We start from the raw sequence: 22,186 nt of genomic DNA on the forward strand, positions 1-22,186 counted from the left end.
TCAAGGAATTGAAACAATTCAAAGATACAAAAAATCATACTAAGAGCAAATCATGAGATCTCCATATATTTTGATATCTTCTATATCTTCTAATATCTTTGACAATATAATATTATCTCCAATACTCCCCCTCAAGTTAGAACACAAAACGGTTAAAGTGAAGTGTCCAACTTGAACTAGAAAATACAATGATCATTACAAACAACTACAATGAAGTTGCCGAAAGACAACAACAATTGTAATCACTCCCTTCAATGACAACTTCAAAAAACATAGGCAAGGAATCAACATCTTGCAACAACGAAACGTTCATGGAATTAGTCACGATGATAGCAATAGAAATCAACCGAGAGAAAGAAAGCAGCAAGGCTGAAGCAATAGCAAATCACCACAAACATAAAGGCCGAAAGAAGCGATATCCCACAAAGAATGCTACTGAACACATCGGTGGCCCAAAAACAAAAAAGAACCAAATATGTGCTTATCACATCAGCACAGGGATCCTAAAAGGGTAGAGAAGTAGCCGAAAAACTCAACATATCACAGAACAATGCTACTGAACACAACAGTAGCCCCAAAATAAGTAAAAATCACAAAGTTTGCTTACCACATTAGAAAACTATTGGTCAACATAAGGAAGAGAGAAAAACATCTTGATAACAAAAAAAGGTGAAGTAAGAAAGCACTCTAGAGAGAACAAGCCTAGAGTTTGGTAGGCTCTGATGCCAAGTTGAATTTTGTAATAAGGCAATGAAGTTGATTATAGAGAAATAATAGAGACAGAAAAGAGAAAAGAAAGAATGAAGGTTTAACGTGGTTCAGCCAATATTGGTCTACATCCACACACACAAAACGCTATAAGCTATATTTTTCATTCACTCAACTTAATACTCTTGTTTACGTATATATAGAGTGAGAGATACAATCAAATCCCTTCAGTTAAGGAATTGAAATAAATCAAAGATACAAAAAACCATAATAAGAACAAATCATGGGATCTCCATATATTCTGATATCTTCTATATCTTCTAATATCTTTAACAATATAATATTATCTCCAATATTAACAACCTAGGCATCACTACTTTGGGTGTAATGGATGATCTTAGTAGCATACTTGGTCTGAGACAAAAGATAACCATTAGGAGAAGAAGCAATTTCAATACCGAGAAAATAACATAGTGGACCCAAATCTTTCATCTATAAAAGGCACAAAAAATACATTTGATGTCAACAATAGTGGCAGGGTCAACAATCATCATTTTAGCAACAAGAGCAAAAGTTTCCTCATAGTCAAGTCCATATCCTTGAGAGAAGCCCTTGGCAGCCAAGTGTGCCTTATAATGCTCCAGAGGGCTATTCGAGTGAGTTTTAACTTTATAAACCCACTTACAACCAATCATATTTTTACCTGCAGGTAAAGGGACCAACTCCCAAGTACGAGTCGAAAACTACTGGGAGGACGAGACAAAGAATGAAAATGTGATTGTGTGGTAAGCTGAGAAAAGGTATGCCCCTTCTGATTTGTAAGCCAACGGCATGCATACTTTCAATGTCCCTTTTGATTACAAAAACTGCACTCATCCTAAGCAACATGAGGCTTAGGGGTCCCCGTGACTTAAATAAGTGAAGAAGATAGTGTAGGTAACTATGGAAACTGAGCAGGAGTAGCAAATACTGACTGAGAAGGAAAGACATTTTAAGCAACTTTGAAACGGGTTTCCATAGCTACAAATTCTCTAACGGCCCAATCAACAAAAGGCAAAGGTGAGCGATGAATAGCAACCACAAAAAGGCTAAACTATCTCTAGAAGCCATAAGAAACTGCACTAGCCTCTATTTCTTCCTATAACTCATATAACAATCTAATATTTGCAACTCAAGTTTAACTAAAGGGCCAATGGATCACAATAAGTAGCCATCTCATTATAGAAGTCCTGAATTGACTAATCTTTCTGTATAACACTGTGAATAGAGATCTCCAACTCATATGCTTGGCAAAATTGGATTCAAGATGCATATTTTTCAAGTAGTCCCGTACTTTCTTGACTGTGTCATACTTAGACAAATTCATCCCCATAATTGAATCGACAAAGTTGCAAAACCAACTGAGAACTTGAGCATTCTCTCTATCTCACAATGCAATACATTTTTCATATCTTCTATGGGTCGAACTGTTACTGAGTAAAAAATTACTCATAACATTGAACCAATATGAATAATTTTCCCCATTCAACCAAATACTGGTAGGCTGTAATTTATTCTCAAACACAATGAAAAGAAGGGAACAAATCTCTAATTTAAAGGAAATCTCTAATTTAAAGGAAAAACAATTGGATTACTAAGTTGCTAGTTTACGATTGCTGTAGTGAGTTAGGTCGAACAATAGTATTGAACCAAAAAGAACATACTCACTAGGGGTAAAATCCGATCTTGCAAACAACACACTAGGGCAAACAACATACCATGGGCAAAGAGAACGAACTAGAAAGGGAAACAAAACCAAAGAAACAAGAAACCAGAAGGAAACAAAGCGAACTAAAGGGCACAATGAATCGCAACTTTGTGCAATTGAGATTAAATCAAAGATCGTCATGAATGAGGGAGGTTGCGCATGAGAGAGCTTGTCGTCTGAAAGAGATTGTTCTAATTGAGAAAGATCATCAGAGAGGGAAAAATGATGAAGAGTTACTATTGTGAGAGGTTGCAATTGAGAGACTGTGATCAACGGTTGAGGGAGATTGGCAAAGTTTAACAATTGTTGGGGAAGTTTTGCGATTGCTTTGCAAAGGCTCTGATCAATGGTTGAGATTGCTTTAAATGGAGATCTAACGACTCTGATACCGACTCTAATACCATATGAGTAAATACAATGTTTAGAGAATATGAGTATTATTGTATTAGTTTCAGTCACCAATACAATGCTGAAAATCACTAAATAAATAACGCGAAACTCCAAACACTATATAATAGGAAACCCTAACTACAATAAGATGATAATTTTATAGAATTTAAGATTAGGGAATGATTAGGATATCATCCCCTATTTATATTAATGAAGATTAATAATTACAAGGGAGCCCTAAGGCATAGAATAATTACAAAATAATAACTAAATAATAATATTATGCTAACACTCCCCCTCAAGCTGGTGCGAAAATATCTCTCATGCCCAGCTTGCCTAAGATGTCATGAAATGGCTTACTCTCAACTCCCTTGGTGAGGATGTCAGCAAGTTGTTCACCAAACTGCACAAAAGAGGTACATATGGTGCCACTAGTGAGTTTCTTCTTAATGAAATGGCGATCAATCTCAACATGCTTTGTCCTGTCATGTTGAACCGAATTGTGAGCAATGTTGATAGCGGCCTTATTATCACAGTATAACCGCATGGAGTCCATCTAATCAATACCTAAATCACTCAACAATAACTTAATCCATAAGAGCTCACACACCCTTTGTGCCATAGCTCTAAACTCAGCTTCTGCACTTGACCTGGCAACCACATTCTATTTCTTACTCCTCCAAGTAACTAGGTTGCCTCCAACAAAGGTGTAATACCGTGAAGTTGATCTCCTATCAATTACTGATCCAGCCCAGTCAGCATCTGTATAGGCTTCCACGCGAAGATGATCATACTTTGAAAAATAAAGACCCTTATCAAGAGCAAATTTCAAGTACTTCAAAATTCTCATGACAGCTTCGAAGTGAATCTGATGAGGAGCATGCATAAACTGGCTAACTACACTAACAGCAACAGCAATATCAGGACGGGAGTGAGATAGGTAAATGAGCTTACCCACTAATCGCTGATAGCTCCCCTTATCAACAGCTTCTCCTTCATCATCCCCCAATTTCTGATTGGGTTCTAATGGAGTGTCACATGCCTTGCAGCCAAGCATCCCAGTTTCCTTCAATAGGTCAAGCACATACTTTCTCTGTGAGATAAATATCCCATCCTTGGAGCGAGCAACTTCAATTCTCAAAAAATACTTCAAGCTTCCCAAGTCTTTGTTAGCATAATATTATTATTTGATTATTATTTTGTAATTATTCTATGCCTTAGGACTCCCTTGTAAATATTAATCTTCATTAATATAAATAAGGGATGATATCCTAATCATTCCCTAATCTTAAATTCTCTAAAATTATCATGGTATCAAAGCCACAACCCTAGATTCCTCCACCTTCCGGGTTTGTGATTAGCACTGGTTTTGTTGAGGGTTTGGTAGCACAGTATCTATGGCAGATTTCACCAGTGTGTCCACTACTTCTCAGACACCTAGGAGTGAGAGTTTCCCTATACCTACTACTATGACTGATAACCCCAACCCTAGTCTTAAAATCACTACCTTTCTATTTAATGGTCAGAACTATCTCACATGGTCGCAGAGTTTGACTATGTTTTTGAAGAGCAGAGGGAAGATGGGGTATGTAGATGGCAGGATACTAGCACCCAGCACCACTGACCCGGGTTATGACCAATGGGAGATTACCAACTCTTTGATTATGAGTTGGCTTATTCATTCGATGGTTCCAGATATTGGTAAGGGCCACTTGTCTATGGAGACTGCCCATGATGTGTGGGATGCTGTAGCTGCCACCTATTCTCGCAAAGGAAATTTCTCCCAGGCATTTGAGTTGCACCACTCTATTGAGAGCTCTATTCAGGGGGAGCAGACTGTTCTTCAGTACTTCACCTTCCTCACCAACGACTGGAAACGCCTTGATCACCTGCAAGACTATAAGCCTGTTTGCACTGTTGATTCAGTCGGGCACAAGCAGTTCATCGCACAGGAACGGGTCTTCAAGTTCTGGCAGGCCTCAATGTGGAGTATGATCTGGTTAGGAGTAGAGTTCTGGGTATGGACACTCTTCCTTCGCTTCAGGAGACATTTGCTTATGTACAAAATGAGGAGAGTCGCCGGTCTGCTATGATGTCTCCTGTCTCTATTGACCACTCAGCATTACTATCTACCCCTCAAGATGGCCTCAACCTGACTCCCATTCCTCCATCTGCCGCCAAGGAGTTTGTATTCTGTAATTATTGTAAAAAGCCGCGGCATACTCATAAGACGTGTTGGAAGCTTCATGGGCCTCCATCCGGGGGTCGAGGTGATCGGTCTGGTTCTAGAGAAGGTCGGAGGACGTGGCTCCCATCCACGGGCTCATTAGTCTAGTGCAGTTGATACACTTGATGCTACTTCCGCTTCCGTTGGTCAAGCTTTTGATGGTCTTTGTAGCATGACTACTCCTGAACTTGAGGATGTTCTGCGTTACTTACTGGACCGCTGGTCTTCTACTGCTCTTAGTACATCTTCCTCGTCGTTTGCCCGTTCAGGTAACTTAGCCTCTTCTCCTCGTGTTTTCCTGTCCCATAAGTCTTTGCCCTAGATTATTGATTCAGGTGCCTCCGATCATATGTCTAAATCCTCTGACCTTTTCTCTGCCTATAAGCCCTCTTCAGGTCAGGATAAAGTTAGGATTGCAGATGGTACTGTTTCTTCCATTTCTGGGAAAAGTTTAGTCTATGTCACTCCTACCATACCTCTATCTTATGTTCTTCATGTTCCCAATTTTTCTGTTAACCTGTTATCCTTGAATCGTATTACCCAGGATTTGAATTGTAGTGTGATGTTTTTTTCCTGATCGTTGTCTTTTTCAGGACCTTGTCACGAGGAAGATGATTGGAAATGGTAGAGCAGCAAATGGTCTCTACTTCTTGGATCAACCGGACGAGCTTGCTCATTCGTCCACCACAAGTCCTACTACCCCAAATGATTTATGGCTGTGGCATCGGCATCTTGGGCATCCTTCTTTTTATTTACTTAAACATTTATTTCCATCTAGTTTCGCAAACAATAATGTGTCTGAGTTTCTTTGTGAGTCTTGTGAACTTAGCAAACAGCACAGAGTTTCTTTTGCTCCCAATTTTAATAAAAGTTTAATTCTTTTTTCATTAATACATTCTGATGTTTGGCGTCCCTCTCATATTATGTCTGTGAAAGGTCATCGATGGTTTGTTACATTTATTGATAATTTTTCTCATACTACTTGGGTATATCTCATGAAAGATAAGAGTGAGGTTTTCTCTGTGTTCCGCAATTTTCATAAGATGATTTGTACTCAGTTTGGGGCCACTGTTAAAATATTTTGTTCTAATAATGGGAGTGAATACATAGATTCTGGGTTAGGGCAATATTTTTCTACTCATGGCATTATCCATCAAATCTCTTGCACCAATACCCCTCAACAAAATGGGGTGGCCGAACGCAAGAATTGACATCTTCTTGACATGACTCGGTGCATGTGTTTTTCTATGAGTGTGCCTCGGTCCTACCGGGGCGACGCTGTTCTCACCGCTGCCCATCTTATTAATCGTCTTCCTACCCAGGTCTTGCAAAAACAAGCTCCTCTTCAAATCCTCCTAAGTTTCCAGTCCTTGTTTTCTATTCCTCCCAAAATATTTGGTTGTGTCTGTTTTATCCATAACATAAGATACTTCTAATTCTAAATATATGGAAAATCATAATTTTAAATCTACAATTCATTCATAAGATCCCCTTTTGATACGTTTTTCAAAAACGTCTTACATATAAAAAAAAAAGAAAGTACAAAGAAATAAGAGAGGAAAAAAGTTGTGGACACTTCTTGACTTGGATACGCATCCAAATGTGTCTAGATCTTGAATCCTTTAACAGCTAAATACATTCATTGCAATAACTATAGCCTAAGCAAAAGATTGGATTAGTAAACTTTTTTTGCCAAACGATTTACTAACTTTTTTGAACTTTCTACTCTTTTTTTTTTTTTTAACCATATTCAAGGGGCAATGAAGGAAATGTAAGAAGTTAAAAAACCCCATCTTGCTACTACAGTTGGGTTATGACAACAAAATTCTTTTGCCATTGTTTTGAAGGAAAAATATAATATGATCAACCAAACGGATACAATCATTATGCTGGAAATTCAATTATTAAGGCCTTGATTCAGTCAATGTTCTAGGATCTGTTTTTCTATGTAAATTGGATGGTAAAAGCTGTATGAAATCAGGAAAAGTAGGAAAGTAGAAGCTGTCAAATATTAGCTTTAATTAGTTTCCTTTTCTATTGTAATTGCTCTCTTTATAAGAAAGAATCATGTTCTTATTCTTTGAGTCAAAAAATATATTCCTTTCTCATATTTTCCGAGTTGGCATCAGAGCCAGAAAATACAACAGCCCTAAAACCGTCGGAGCCATGTCGGAAGTCACGTCTAAAACCACTTCAACCCTTGCCATTCCGGTATAAACGTCCGAGACCCTGCAAAAACACTCCAACTGTCACTCTGTCCACCATCCACCTAAATGGTGATAACTTTCTCCGTTTGTCGCAATCCGTCCGGATGTATATTCATGGGCAAGGAAAGATCGGCTACATCACGGGTGACAAGAAGGCTCCTACTGTTAATGATCCGCTGTTCGACATTTGGGACGCTGAAAACTCCATGGTTATGACATGGTTGGTCAATTCCATGGAGGCGGATATAAGCTCTAATTATATGTGTTATACTACTGCACAAGAGTTGTGGGCTAATGTTAGTCAGATGTATTCTGGCCTAGGCAATCAATCTCAAGTTTTCGAATTGACTTTGAAGTTGGGAGAAATTCGTCAAGGAGATGATTTCATCACCAAATATTTCAATTCGTTGAAAAGGTTGTGGCAGGATCTTGATATCTTCAACATATACAAATGGAAATCAGTTAACGACTGCAACCACCACAAGAAAACTGTGAAAGACAACTGTATTTACAAGTTTCATGCCGGCCTCAACATTGAGTTCAATGAAGTGCGAGGAGAATTATTGGCAGACCTCCTCTCCCATCCATTGACGAAGTCTTTGCCGGAGTTAGAAGGGAAGAGAGCCGAAGGAGCGTCATGCTTAAGAAAAAAGGTACCGGTGAGTCAATTGAAAGTTCTGCATTACTTAGTGATGTTGCGGCCTACAAGACAGCAAATTACCAGCGCAAGTTGATGATAAGCCACGGGTCTGGTGCGATTTTTGCTACAAGCCTCGCCATATACGTGAAACGTGTTGGAAGATCCATGCAAAACCTGCCAACTGGAAAAGCAGCAAACAAGGCAAGAGGGATCATGGTTTCCTACTGCCAATGAAGCCGATTCAGGTCCCTTCAACAAAGAGCAGATTGATCAACTCTTAAAGCGGATAAAATCCAACTCCTCATCCGGTACTCCTTGTGTTTCTTTGGCACAAACAGGTACAAATCCTAAAGCCTTCTCTTGCCTAAACTTCTCTTCGTGGATCATAGATTTCGGAGCCTCTGATCACATGACTAGTTTTTCCCATTTATTCAGCACCTATTTCCCTTGTTCTGGACACAAAAAATCAGAATAGCCGATGGTAGTTTTTCACCTACTACAGGAAAAGGACTTATTAAAACTAACCGAGAAAATTAATCTCAACTCTGTTCTTCACGTCCCCAATTTAGCCTGCAACCTTTTGTCTGTCAGTAAACTATCTAAGGATTCTAACTGTCGTGTTACCTTTTTTGAATCCCATTGTGAATTTTAAAACCAGAACTCGGGGATGATGATTGGGTGTGCTAGGATGATTGAAGGCCTTTACTACTTTGATGAAGTACCTTTCAGTAATAAAAAAGCTCAGAGTTTTAATAGTACTAGTTCAATTTTTGTTCGCGGAAAAATAATGCTATGGCACTATAGACTAGGACATCCTAGTTTTCTTTATCTAAAACACTTATTTCCAGGATTATTTAAAATGATTGATTGTTCTTCTTTTCATTGTGAAAGTTGCATTTTTGCAAAATTTCATCGCTCTACTTATTTGCCAAAACATTACCAAACTTCCAAACCTTTTTATTTAATTCATTGTGATGTTTGGGACCCTTCTAAAATCATTACTCTTTCTAGTAAAATATGATTTGTTACATTTATTGATGACCATACACGCTTATGTTGGATTTATTTGATAAATAAAAATCTGACGTGAAAAATTTATTCACAAATTTTTACAATATGATTGAAAACCAATTTCAAACCAAAATTGGTATTTTACATTCTGACAATGGAATAGAATGTTTCAATGAGCACTTGGGTGAGTTTTTGGACAAAAAAGGGATTTTCCATCAATCTACATGTCGAGATAGCCCTCAACAGAATGGCATTGCAGAACGAAAAAATAAACATTCACTTGAAGTGACACGTGCTATAATGTTTTGCATGCATGTTCCTAAGTATTTATGGGGTGAAGCAGTTTTAACAGCCTCTTACTTGATAAACAGGATGCCTACTACAGTGTGAACATACAAAACACCTTTTGATTGTCTAAAAATTCTTTTCCCTGAAACAAGGTTGTTTTCTGATTTACCCGTCAAAGTTTTTGGATGCCTATGTTCATGTTCCCAATCAACTTCGTTCAAAACTTGACCCACGTGTTATAAAATGTGTTTTTTGGGGTTATTCATCAAACCAAAAGGGATGTAAGTGTTTCGATCCTCAAACAAAGAAATTCCATCTATGGATGTGTCCTTTGTGGAAACACAATCCTATGTCACCAAACATTCTCTTCAGGGGGCGACAAGTGGAGTGGAAGACAATTTTTGGAATATTTCTATCCCACTCCCCAATGTCATTTATCCTACACAAGAACCACACAATTCTAAGAATAGTCACTTAGGAAATCCAAGTCCAAGTGCGCCTGATAATGCCCACTTAGGAGAACCAGGTTCTTTGGTGCCTAGTAATGAATATTCTCTTTCAAGGGGAGAAGTACTACAAACTGATTAACATGATCTAATTCTGAGCTTCAGGTTTATACTAGGAAGAGATTTCATCTGAGGAATGAAGGCCTGAATGTCCACCCGAGTTCTGGCACCAAAACTTCAGGTAATCCTATTCCTTCTATTTTTGACCTTGATGTTCCTATAGCAATTAGGAAAGGTGTCCGAAATTGCATTAAACATCCTATTGCAAATTACCTCTCCTATCAAAGACTGTCTAAAAACCATAGAGCTTTCACATCTAGGATTTCACACTTGTTTGCTCCAAGGAATATACAGGCAACACTAGATGATCCAAATTGGATATTAGCAGTCATGGAGAAGAAGAATGCTTTAAGAAGAAGTGATACTTGGGAGATAGTTGATCTACCCAGAGGCAAGAAAACAATTGGGTGTAAATGGGTGTTTACAATAAAATGTAAAGCTGATTGAAGCGTCGAGAGATATAAGGCGAGACTGGTGGCTAAAGGCTTCACTCATGCTTATGGGATCAATTATTAGGAGACTTTTGCTCTTGTTGCTAAAATAAATTCCATTAGAGTATTGTTATCTCTTGCAGTAAATTCATATTGGCCTCTACATCAACTTGACATTAAAAATGTGTTTCTTAATGGTGATCTTGAAGAGGAGGTGTTCATTAGCCTACTACCGGGATTTGAGCAGAGACTTGGTAGCAACAAAGTATGCAGATTGAACAAGTCATTATACGAACTCAAACAATCACCAAGAGCGTAGTTTGAACGCTTTGGAAAGGCAGTTATCAATTGTGGCTTCTCGCATGGTCAAGCAGATCACACAATATTTTATAAACATTCAAAAGACAGTAAAATTGCAATTTTGATTGTTTATGTTGATGACATCATTTTAAATGGTGATGATGAAGCAGAATTAGCATCCCTAAAGAAGAAACTCGCAAAAGAATTTCAAATTAAGGATCTGGGAGCCCTCAAGTATTTCCTTAGAATGGAATTTGCAAGATCCAAGGAAGGTATATTCGTTAACTAGAGAAAATATGTTCCTGATCTCCTTGGAGAAACAGGTTTGCTTGGCTGTAAAATGGTGGAGACTCCGATTGAGCCTAACTTGAAGTTACAAGCTGCTAAGGCTGAAGAAGTAAAAGAGAGGGAACAATATTAGAGACTTGTAGGGAAATTGATTTACTTGTCTCATACATGGCCTGATACCGCCTTTGCAGTCAGCATGGTTAGTCAGTTCATGCACTCACCAGGGGCAGAGCATTTTGAGGCCGTTTATAAGACCTTAAGATATCTAAAAGCAACTCCAGCGAAAGAGACATACTGTTCAAGAAACATGGACATCTTCAAGTTGAAGTCTACACCGATGCGAACTGGGCAGAAAGTGTTACAGACAGGAGATCAACTACTGCTCCTTTGTAGGTGGGAACCTAGTTACGTGGCAGAGTAAAAAACAGAATATGGTAGCTAGAAGTAGTGCAAAAGCAAAGCTGTTGCCCATGGAATCTGTGAAGTAATGTGGATCAAAAGAATTCTTGAAGAATTGAAGCTTTCTTATCCGCCTCCTATGAAGGTCTATTGTGACAACAAAGCAGCTATATCTATAGCTCATAGTCCAGTTCTTCATGATTGCACAAAACATATAGAAGTGGATAAACATTTCATCAAGAAGAAAATCAATGCTGGAATAATATGTATGATATACCTTCCAACAGGTGAACAATTAACTGATGTGCTAACGAAGGGACTACACAAGAAGCAATTTGATAATCTAACTAGCAAGCTGGCTATGGAAGATATCTTCAAACCAGCTTGAGGGGGAGTGCTGGAAATTTGGTTATTAAAGCCTTGATTCAGCCAATATTCTAGGATCTGTTTTTCTATGTAAATATGGATAGTAAAAGCTGTATGAAATAAAGAAAAGTAGGAAAGTAGAAGCTGTCAAATATTAGCTTTAATTAGTTTTCTTTTCCGTTGTAATTGCTCTCTTTATGAGAGAGAATCATGGAATCATGTTCTTATTCTTTGAGCGTGAAAATATAGTCCTTTCTCATATTTTCTAAGTCATTAGAAGGATGATTTTATCCATAAGCTTTCTATGCTACAAAATTTTCATAACAATACAATGCCAAGAGCTGAATGGGCATTTAAATTTTCTTTCTCAATTTTCAAAATGTCGAAAAATGATGAATGCACAACAAATGAGTAATAAGTCATAAGAAAGAAAGAAAGAAAATATATAAATAAATAACTTGCCATATAGAAGTTGAGGAATTTAAAATTTGACCATCATGTATACCTGCACTAGGGTCTCCAAGTTTCTTCTAAGGTTCGAAAATTCCTTCTTTGTTTGATTGAGAGCCTGAATGCAACTGAAAGGTTCCCATTGCAAAATAAGTAAATAAATAAAAATACAAAACAAAACAAAACCAATAATTCAAATCAATGGATACAAAGGGCCTAAATAAGAAAAAGTCGCCTAGAGAGGAAAGAAAAGCTATAGGGCCATAATAGCGAGATCTGTTTAGTTCAATGTCATCTAGAATTGCCAGATGCTTGAAAATAGGGCATGACAAGAGTAGACTTGTACAAATTACACTATAAGAATGTAAGACACTTCTAGAGTAACTTTCTCTTAACAATCAGACTTCTAATAAAATGTAGGTTCTTTTTTTGTTCCTTTTTTATTTTCAACAAATTCGTCATATAGCAACACATTTCCATTAGCATTATGACCCATTTCTGATGTCCTGTCAAAAATTCACTCTCCTTAGATTTTAGTTCGTTGTATCTGATTTTTTTAATCCTAGGGAAACCATTTGTAAATATATTGGAAAAACGTTTAAGATCACTAAATTTACCGTTTTAGAAGAAAAGTGTACCGTGTTTCGAAATATTTGTTCCAAAACATAATTTGCTTTGGTAAAACTAGTTTAGTTCATTAAAACTATGAAGATATCCACAAATAGAAAGAAAAAAATACGTCAAAGTAGAAATTTATAATTGTTGATGAATGCACAAGCTAGTTTAACAATATTTGAAGAACCCAAAAAGCATAAAGTTTCATCACCAAATTATAACAGCATACCTAAGAAAGGTTTGGGGCATAAAACGTAACTAAGAGGGAGATGCAAAAAATTGTTTCATTTCACTTAATCAAAAAGAGATGTTAATTTCAAAAGTTATTTTCTAGTACAATCTTTACAATAAAGCAAAAATGGCTGACATTATGGAAAAATAATAGAAATTTGATTTTTGGGAAAATATACCATGATAATGTTCAAAATTACAAAGTGCTTTTAAGATTTGAAATAAAGAAACATTGTAATTGAATTTCAACCAGAATGGAAGATGCCTAGCTAGAAAGTAGCAATGAGTTTCCCACCAACTACAAGATAAATACATAATGTTTGCAATTCTATTTTGAGTCTATTGGATAGCTTGATATACATTGGTGGGCCAATTTCCTAACAGCTTAAGCTTTTGGGATAATTGGTGACTTAACATGGTATTAGAACTCAGGTTGAGAGAGGCCATGGGTTCAAGTTCCCCCATTGGCATTCTATATTCTGTCCCCATTTGGTTGTTTGTTTCTCCTTCTATTTGGTTCTTTGCTTGTCTCTCCACGTGTAGGGTTGCACCTGGGGTGTTGGATAGCTTGATACACATATTTGGGCCCATTTCTCACAGCTTAAGCTTTTGGAATAATTGGCGACTTAACAGAGACATTCATTTCATCCTAGTGCGCAAAAACTACACGAAGCATGAAATAACTCCTTGACTCAAAACAACCCATTTACTGTTATGTTGAATATATACTAATTTTGTAACATATTAATATACACTTCACAAACTAGTTTCCCAGACTTAAATTGTGATCTTATAGGATATTCAATGTAGTTATTAAAGATTCATTCAGTTCTTAGCCATCCATAGGCCAAGAGAGTGAAATAATAGCCATTCAAATGCTTACTATCAAAAATTCTAGTTGGAGAGTTGGGAAGCAACTAACTAATGGAAATTAGAGAATGAGAAGAACTACTATTTTAGCATATACAAACAAGAAATTGGTAGTTACACCAGATAAATTCTTTGCTTACCCATTCTTATCAAATGCTTGACAACTACGAAGAATGTCGATAGATGCAATCTTGACATGTTCTGCACCAATACTGTACCAAGTGAAAAAAGTAACACTCGATGAGTAACTAGTAACTACAATAAAAATGGGAAACAAGGACTAGAATCAACAAGATTATGATGGATTATAGTGCTATGCATATCCAGAGAAGCAAACTAGTCGTACCACTAAGAATCATGAAATGACATATCAGATGTACTCATCATTTGTCTGATCAGTATTTATAAACATCAAACAATATTCTTCTCTTTCGTTAAGGTTTTACTTAAAGTGCAAATAGTAATACTATCACTCCCAAACAAGCACAAACATCCAAATCCTGCCCCCTAACATAGCTCCTTAAATAACGGATCCAAGTGTTCATAATCATAATAGAAAAAGGAGCATGAAAGAATGAGACTATTGTTGGACGATCTTGCATAGAACTCAACCCCAAAAGCTAGCTCTTAAGGTGAGGATGCCCTCACCCTTACATACTGTATTGTACCCAAACGATGTGGGACTTCACTTCACACCCTCCCTCACACACAGCATGCTCACTCAATAGCACCTGCCTTGTTCAAACCAGGGACACGCACCCTAGGTACTCCGGCTCTAATACCATAATACACAGTCTTTGGTAGAACACAACCCCAAAAGCTAGTTGTTAAGGTGAACGTGCCCTCACACTTACATATTGCACATTACTTTTGTACCCATTTAATGTGGGACTTCACTTCACATCTATATGTAGAGATCTCCTCCGAAGTTTAATGTTAGCGTACCTTTATTTTATTATCTCTTACAATTTACGCAGCATTAATCAGCATTTTCAACTTCAATTGATAAAACATTCACAAGACAAGTAATTCCATGGAACTTCTGGATAAGGGAATCAAAAAAAAAGGTACATGCCAATTATAGAGGGCTAGGATCAACAAATGATATTATATACTATTATATAAACTATGGCTTTTGTCATGCCAGTTTACATATATTTCGCAAAGGACCAAGCACTAATTACTGCAGAGAATACAGTTGGAACCAAACTACATACCATTTATTCTGTTGCGGGTTTTTGGACTAGTTGCAACAAATATTATTGCCGTGCAAAAAGCATGCATACAGATTGTCAGAGAAATTATTGCAGTAATTTAGGACCATCAATCATACTCGAAATAGTCATTTGAAAGATTTGAGATTTCCACTTTGATTTCCATTACAATTGAGATCTATGAAGCATAGACACTTCAAAATAGGCGCTGTAGTGGTGTCGGACACGGGGATACGTACGGGACACACCAAATGGCATGTCCCTTTAATTTTATTATTTTTTTTCAGTGGACACGTTAGGGACACGGAAACATTGCAGGGACACGCCAAATTTAAATTTTTTAGGGAAAATTATGCAAATAGTCCCTGTAATTTACACGATGTGTCAATTTGGTCCCTGTGGTTTCAATTTATTCGATTTTGCCCCTTAATTTAACGAATTTTGTCATTTTAGTCCAATAAATAACGGTTGCTAAGTTAATTTAACGGAAAGTGAAACAGTGTGTCAATTTGGTCCTTATATTTTACACAATGTGTCAATTTAGTCCTTGTCAAAATCGAGAAAATTGAAACTACAGGGACTAAATTGGCATTCGTGTAAAGTACAGGAACCAAATTGACACATTGTTAGACCTTCCGTTAAATTAACTTAACAACAGTTATTTATTGGACTAAAATGACACAATCCGTCAAATTAAGGGGCAAAATCGAGCAAATTGAAATTACAGGGACCAAATTGACACATCGTGTAAACTACATGGACTATTTGCATAATTTACCCTATTTTTTATTTTTTTTTACAAGGGGCACGTCGGGACACGCCAAGGACACTTTTTCAAATATGAATAATCTATTAATTTGTTTGAATGTAGTTGTTTATATACATATATACATTGAATTTATATTAGTTTTTATTAATTTTGATTATTTGGTAACATAATATTAATTTACATAGCAAATATATATAATAAAAATAATAATAATTTGTCGTGTCCCTCGTATTGTCCGTGTCCCCATTTTTTTGAAATCACCATGTCCCGTGTTTGTGTCCATGTCCGTGCTTCATAAATTGAGAGGAAAATTCCACCCTTACTAATACATTTATGTAAATAGAGCTATGCCAAAAATTAGTCGGAAAAAAAGGTGGAATGCATCATAATTTGTCATCAGAAAGAGAGATGACATCTTCAAAATCATAATTGTACAACGAAATAGAAAAAAGAATGAGCAAACAAAGCAAATGAACTATTTCAGATACTGTGTATTTCTGACAAAATTGAAGCGTGTTGATCTTTTAGACTCACCAAATAATTAGAACTACATCATGGGCAAGTTGTGAACATCAAGTATTTCCACAAGCTTAAGATGCTACTTAGAAACATAGGTGAAAGAATTGACAATGGAATAGAAAACAATGATTTGTGCCTAATTAGGAAATATATATATATATATATATATTATATAACACCATGATTCTAAGGTGAAACGTGAATACTAAGTAACTAGGGACACACCCCAACCTACGAAGCACGGACACCTCTCCGAAGGTCGCGTACAGGTGTCCGACACGTGTCGGACACAACACGCGCCGGACACGCTGCGGACAGACTGAGGACACGCAAGGGACACGTTGAGGACACGCGAAGTACTATTATTTTAAAAAAATAAATAAATTTTTAATTTTTTTACTAAAATAGCATAACTAAGGTTGATAAATTTCATAAAATTAAATATTTAACATAAAATAGATATTAAATATTTAAAAATATACATATAATAAAAATATAAAAATATATGTTTTGAGCGTGGCTCCAACGTGTCGTGTCTTACATTTTTTGAAAATTTACATATCCGCGTGTCTGTGTCCCTGCTCGTGCTTCTTAGACCCCAACCTTAGCAAGTTTAGAAATTTATGTCAAATTTTTCCTGATCCTTCAATCAATTCAAAGGGTGAAAGTACAATACATTCGGCTTCTTTCATACAGATCACAGGCTTGTAGCGCAACTTCATAGAAATTCACTTCAGTTTCATTGCTGCAAGGATTTCAAAATACAAAATGTCATACCCAAGCCAAGTGCTAAATCTTTTAAGAAATTGAAACTCAAGCACAAAGCTTCATAAGTTTGGATTACATCATATTCGATAGGAGAAAGAATAGGTTTTTTACTGCCATGCAGTACAGTGTGACTGCCCTCACAACGAACTCGGGCGTATTTGGTTTCTTCAATTCTTGTAATTTAACAAACTGATCGTTAACCATTCCCTGCAAAACATGAGAGTTGAACACATTACCAACCATTTAGCACTCTCTTTAAACAATATTTCAACCTTGAAATCACAATTCTGCTCAATTGAAGTAGTTTTAAGCATAAAGTTAGGAAAATGACAAGACACTAGATTGTTGAATGTTGTTGATGTATTAGCTAAGACGCACGGGCATTTCTAAAAGGGCAACATGTCGTGTCCAACACTGACACGACACGACACTCATTAGACATTTCCCAACACAAAGCCACAAATAAAAACACATTAGAAGTATGAACAAAATAACTTGGAATTCAACAATAAAACAAAATCAATGTAAATTTATAACTAGTCTCCTCCTTTCGACCTTAAAAATTATTATATTTGACTTAAACATTCATATATATGACATATAATAATAATTTATCCTTATATGACACATAATGATCATATAAAATTATATATTTTGCACGTAACTCCCACGTGTCGTGTATTACATTTTCTAAAATTTCCGTGTTGGCATGTCCATGTTTGTGCTTCTTAGGTTACTAGTAGTAGTAGCCTTTCGAAAACAAAGAAGACAACAAATAGGTTGTTTTCATTGATCTTCTCAAAGAAAAGTCTTGAATCCGTTGCCTTTTAAGTTCAAAAAGGGAATTTATTCAATAATAAAAAATTAATGCAAATCAAGCAAGGCATAAACAGCACAAAAGCTAGGGTTTATCTTATACTACTCGAATTTAAAAATAAAAATTAAAAATAAAAATAAAAACATTTACGATGATTTCATCAATGTACTAAAACAATCTAACCAAACAAGGGTATTCTCCTTAGTTACATGAAGCGAAGATGAGAGCAAGGGCGGGGGTGGGAATGAGGGCTATAGAATTTCTAATGTTGAGAATGCCTATAGGAGCGTGTATATATTTTATATATTAAATGTATGACTATATTCTAACAAAGGGCAGGGGCGGGAGTGGGAAACATCACCTAAGTAGGAGTTTCCTGCTACTAAGGTATTCTCATATGAAAATGGATTCAAACTTCAAAAATAGACCAATGATTAAAAATTCCATTCCTCATTTCACACTCCCTTAGGCCAGCAAGGGTTTAGGCTCGGTAATTACAGTATCTGTGGGCCAAGACTCTATGTACTAGGATTTGTCAAGACCAAAGGCGGCTCAACCCTATTTGAGGCATAAGACAAAAAATCCAATTTTTATATCAAAAAATCATTATAATTTTTATTTTTTTTATGCTATAATTTGAATTTAAAATTCATAGCATCCACGTTCAAACAATTTTATTGATTGTTGTTGGGGATGTTTGTATTCTTACCGGTTTGTGCATATAACCTGTTTGCAACCCGCTCAACCAGAGTAATGCCACTACATGCAACTGGGTTCTTGTTGTATCTGGATCTTAGTATATCTATGTGAGTTAGCCCGTAGATTAGGGATATGAACTGTGATAGATGGCTTTGAAGAGAGACAAACGCTCCTTCGTATTTCCTACTTTTGATAGTGAAACTCTGTCATTCTTCGCCTGTGGATGTAGGCTTATCGACAAACCGTATATATTCGTGTTCTTGTGTGATTGTTTGTTTTACTTTCTCTTTTTCATTCGTTCCATTCCGTCATAACAGTTTTAATTTTTGCTTGATAATTGCCTAATATCATCAACTTTCACAACCCCAAAAAACAAAGAAAATTATAATTAATAAATCAAATTATGTAAGATTTCACAATTTTTTGGTACTTCTTCAGTTTATAAGAATTGTTTTACATTGATAGTTTATTTCTTTTATGCATATAAATATTGTAGGGTTAAGGCCCTAGGCGAGCACCCAAGCCGCCTATCATTTCACTAAAACTCAAGCAGTTTCCTGAAAACTCTCTTCAAGCCACCACTGAAAGAAAATAAATAAATAAATAAAATAAAAGAAGAAGGTAAATTTAAATTTAAATTTAAATTTTAAAAAATTAAAAATTAATAAAAATTAAAAATTAAACAAAGACATTCATGAAATCAATTTACACTAATACAGATTTGCCAGCAGAATTCAAAAAAAAAAAACAAATTTTAAAATCTGACCAAACACTTTCATGAAATCCATCTAAACTAAAAAAAGGTTTGTCAGCAGAATTCCAAATATATATATATATATATATATTCGCTATAAACGATGAGAAATCCATACATTATCGCACATCTTCTGAATGAAACGGCTAAGGAGCTCTTTCTGGATAGCCAAACCCATTTTTCGAACGAGCGAGAGAGGGAGAGAGAGACAGACAGACAGAGAGAGAGAGAATTCTCGAGATGCCTGTAGAGAGAGAAAATGTGAGAGAGAGAGAGAGAGAGAATGAGAGAGAGCGAGAGCTGGCATCGACATAAATGAGAGTGAATGAGGTTAGTTTCGTCGGAGTGAGTAGTAGTGGACCTTTCTCTCATCTTCGTGTTTGTTGCTAAGCCAAGCTGAAAAAAGAGTGACGGAAAAATGCTCTCTATTTGGTATTTGGTACAGCTCTCCAAACATATTTTCACTCTTATTTTTTAGTATCTTGTTTATTTACAATTTTTAAAAGTTAATTTCACAATTATTTTTAAAAATTCTTTTCAAGGTGGGAATGTTAGATAATGTCTCAATGGGACCATATAATTAAATGTGGTGTTATCATTTATAAGAAGTCTACAATTTAAGTGATTCAATTTAGTTAATAGGCTTAAGGGTATATGTGTTATGGACCTAATGTGTAAATACTAGTTGTATAATTTCTATTTCTATGAGGGGCAGAAATAGAAATTAAAACCAATAATGGTTAAAGTTGGTTTTCATTCCTTTTGAACTTCCACAACTTTTCAGTTTTGAAAACCAATTACAACCTTTAAAATGTTATGGTCCCTATTCCTTCCCAAGTGGAAAATAAGAATACTACCATTTTTTTTCTCTATCCGCTCAAGGAGAAACATAAGGCACCAAACGGGAAAGGATTAGAAGGCAATAACATAGTCAATATCAAAGGTTTTATTGACAATCAGACGCTTCCGTTTAACCGTTCATCGATGGATTCAGGTAAGTTTTAGTCTTGTTTTCTTGATGATATACATGGTAGATGATCCGAAACATGAAGTTTCATGTTCTGAAATTTATGTTTACAAGTGGTATCAGAGCGGTTATATCATGTGTATTATCAGAATAGATATGCTTTTATTCATCCTATTTAGTTTCCTGGAATCAGATTCTGTTTTTTGTTTTCCTGTTTTTTCCTCTGCTGCAAATTCTGTTTTGTTTTTTGGAAATGGAACATAATTCGGATGGGCGGTTCATTTCTCAAATGGATGAACATCATGTATTTATATATATATAGATATATCTTGCGATTTGATCGGTTTAATTTTGAACATAAAAAAAAAACTATTTGTTTTTGGACCCGTCAATTCTATTTATATATGTATATATATAATTGGAATTGCTGCAGATTATCTAACATACACGGGGTTACAAATTTAGAAATCTTTAAATTTAATGTAATTTCATACAACGTCTACAGAAATTTAATTTTTTAACATTCTCAATATAAGTCAATTCAAACAAGATGTCACAAAAGTGATCTCTCTTGTCTAGATTGTTTTATATGGAATGTTTTGAAGTTCATGTCTGTGTATCTCATGTGGGTATTTATCGGTCCAAAGACATGATTAATACTTGGCAGAATCACACACACATTTTGTGGTGATAAACATGTGCCAATTGTCAAGAAACCTAATGTAAATAATAAATCCATCAAAAGATAGATTTGTTATTTGACATAACTTATTGTCAATGTTTGATCATCACAACAAGAATACCACTTACAGTTAATATCACTACCCAAAGGCTTGGTATTAATGTTGTGCTAGGTATCTTGAGATGTTGTCATTAAATTAATTTATTTAGAGATTATCTGTTTGGTTACTTAATGTGAGCATATGGCTGCGGAATTTTGTCACTGGGTTACGTGTTTTGGAAGGCACTGCAAGACCACTTAAGTTATATTGTGACAATAAGTCTGCAGTTTTATATTCCAATAACAACAGGAGCTCGACAAAATCAAAGCATATTGATATCAAGTTCCTAGTTGTAAAAGAAAGAGTGCAGAGTGGACAGATTTCCATAGAGCACATTGGGACAAACTCCATGATAGCGGATCCACTTACGAAGGGACTATCACCAAAGGTCTTTCATGAGCACACTGCTCAGATGGGTGTTGTTCTATTTGAGAACATTCTGGTTTAGTGGGAGTTTGTATTTATATTACTGCTTTATGTCAGCCTTGAGTTTTATCTATGTAATTAGATTAATTTCTGCAGAAATGAAATATTCAGTTTATTACGCTCTGTTACGTATTGTGAAGTATTGATCTCAATAAAGTTAAGTAGGACCAGTTGGAAATAGGCATGTATGGATCACATCACATGTAATTTCCATGCTACGCATCCATGATTGATCTATGTCATTTAGCTGTATTAGTATACGTGATCATTGGTGGGTCGAGTTACGATTGATGTAACGAAGACCGCTTTGATCCTATATTAATATAGTTAATGGACAAGATTGTTTGGATACCCTCAAGTTATGATAACAAATTTCTGAGCTCACTAAAGTTAAGCACCTTTTTCAGGATACAAATGTGGTCGAGTGGGAGATTGTTAGATAATGTCTCAATGGGACCACATAATTAAATGTGGTGTTATCATTTATAAGAAGCCTACAATTTAAGTGATTCAATTTAGTTAATAGGCTTAAGGGTATATGTGTTATGGACCTAATGTGTAGATACTAGTTGTATAATTTCTATTTCTATGAGGGGCAGAAATAGAAATTAAAATATATTGGTTAAAGTTGGTTTTCATTCCTTTTGAACTTCCACAACCTTTCAGTTTTGAAAACCAATAAATAGAAATTAAAACCAATAATGGTTAAAGTTGGTTTTCATTTCTTTTGAACTTCC

At 35.8% G+C, this 22,186-nt stretch overlaps 1 protein-coding gene across 18 annotated transcripts in view; it reads right to left on the reverse strand.

Moving 5' to 3' along the window:
• Positions 1–19,714, reverse strand: part of LOC114315581 (uncharacterized) — an 89,010-nt gene extending 69,296 nt beyond the window's left edge. For 7 of the 18 annotated variants that reach the window (XR_014356966.1, XR_014356968.1, XR_014356969.1 and 4 more), the window contains exons 1-5: positions 19,393–19,690; positions 17,081–17,211; positions 16,913–16,981; positions 13,875–13,946; positions 12,074–12,146 (exon numbers count right to left, since the gene is read on the reverse strand). Coding sequence is in view for 11 of the 18 variants with exons in the window: in XM_082909640.1 (XP_082765766.1) it covers positions 12,074–12,146; positions 13,875–13,946; positions 16,913–16,981; positions 17,081–17,211; positions 19,393–19,587 (540 nt within the window). In the remaining 7 variants the exon portion in view is untranslated. Of the gene's footprint in view, positions 1–12,073; positions 12,147–13,874; positions 13,947–16,912; positions 16,982–17,080; positions 17,212–19,392 lie in introns of all 18 variants that reach the window. The other 11 variants (XR_014356965.1, XM_082909639.1, XM_082909638.1 and 8 more) reach the window with 5 other exon arrangements.
• Positions 19,715–22,186: the final 2,472 nt, after the last annotated feature.

This window comes from Camellia sinensis, chromosome 15 (assembly GCF_055761805.1).
Source record: "Camellia sinensis isolate YWXY chromosome 15, ASM5576180v1, whole genome shotgun sequence".
NCBI classification, from domain to species: Eukaryota; Viridiplantae; Streptophyta; class Magnoliopsida; order Ericales; family Theaceae; genus Camellia; species Camellia sinensis.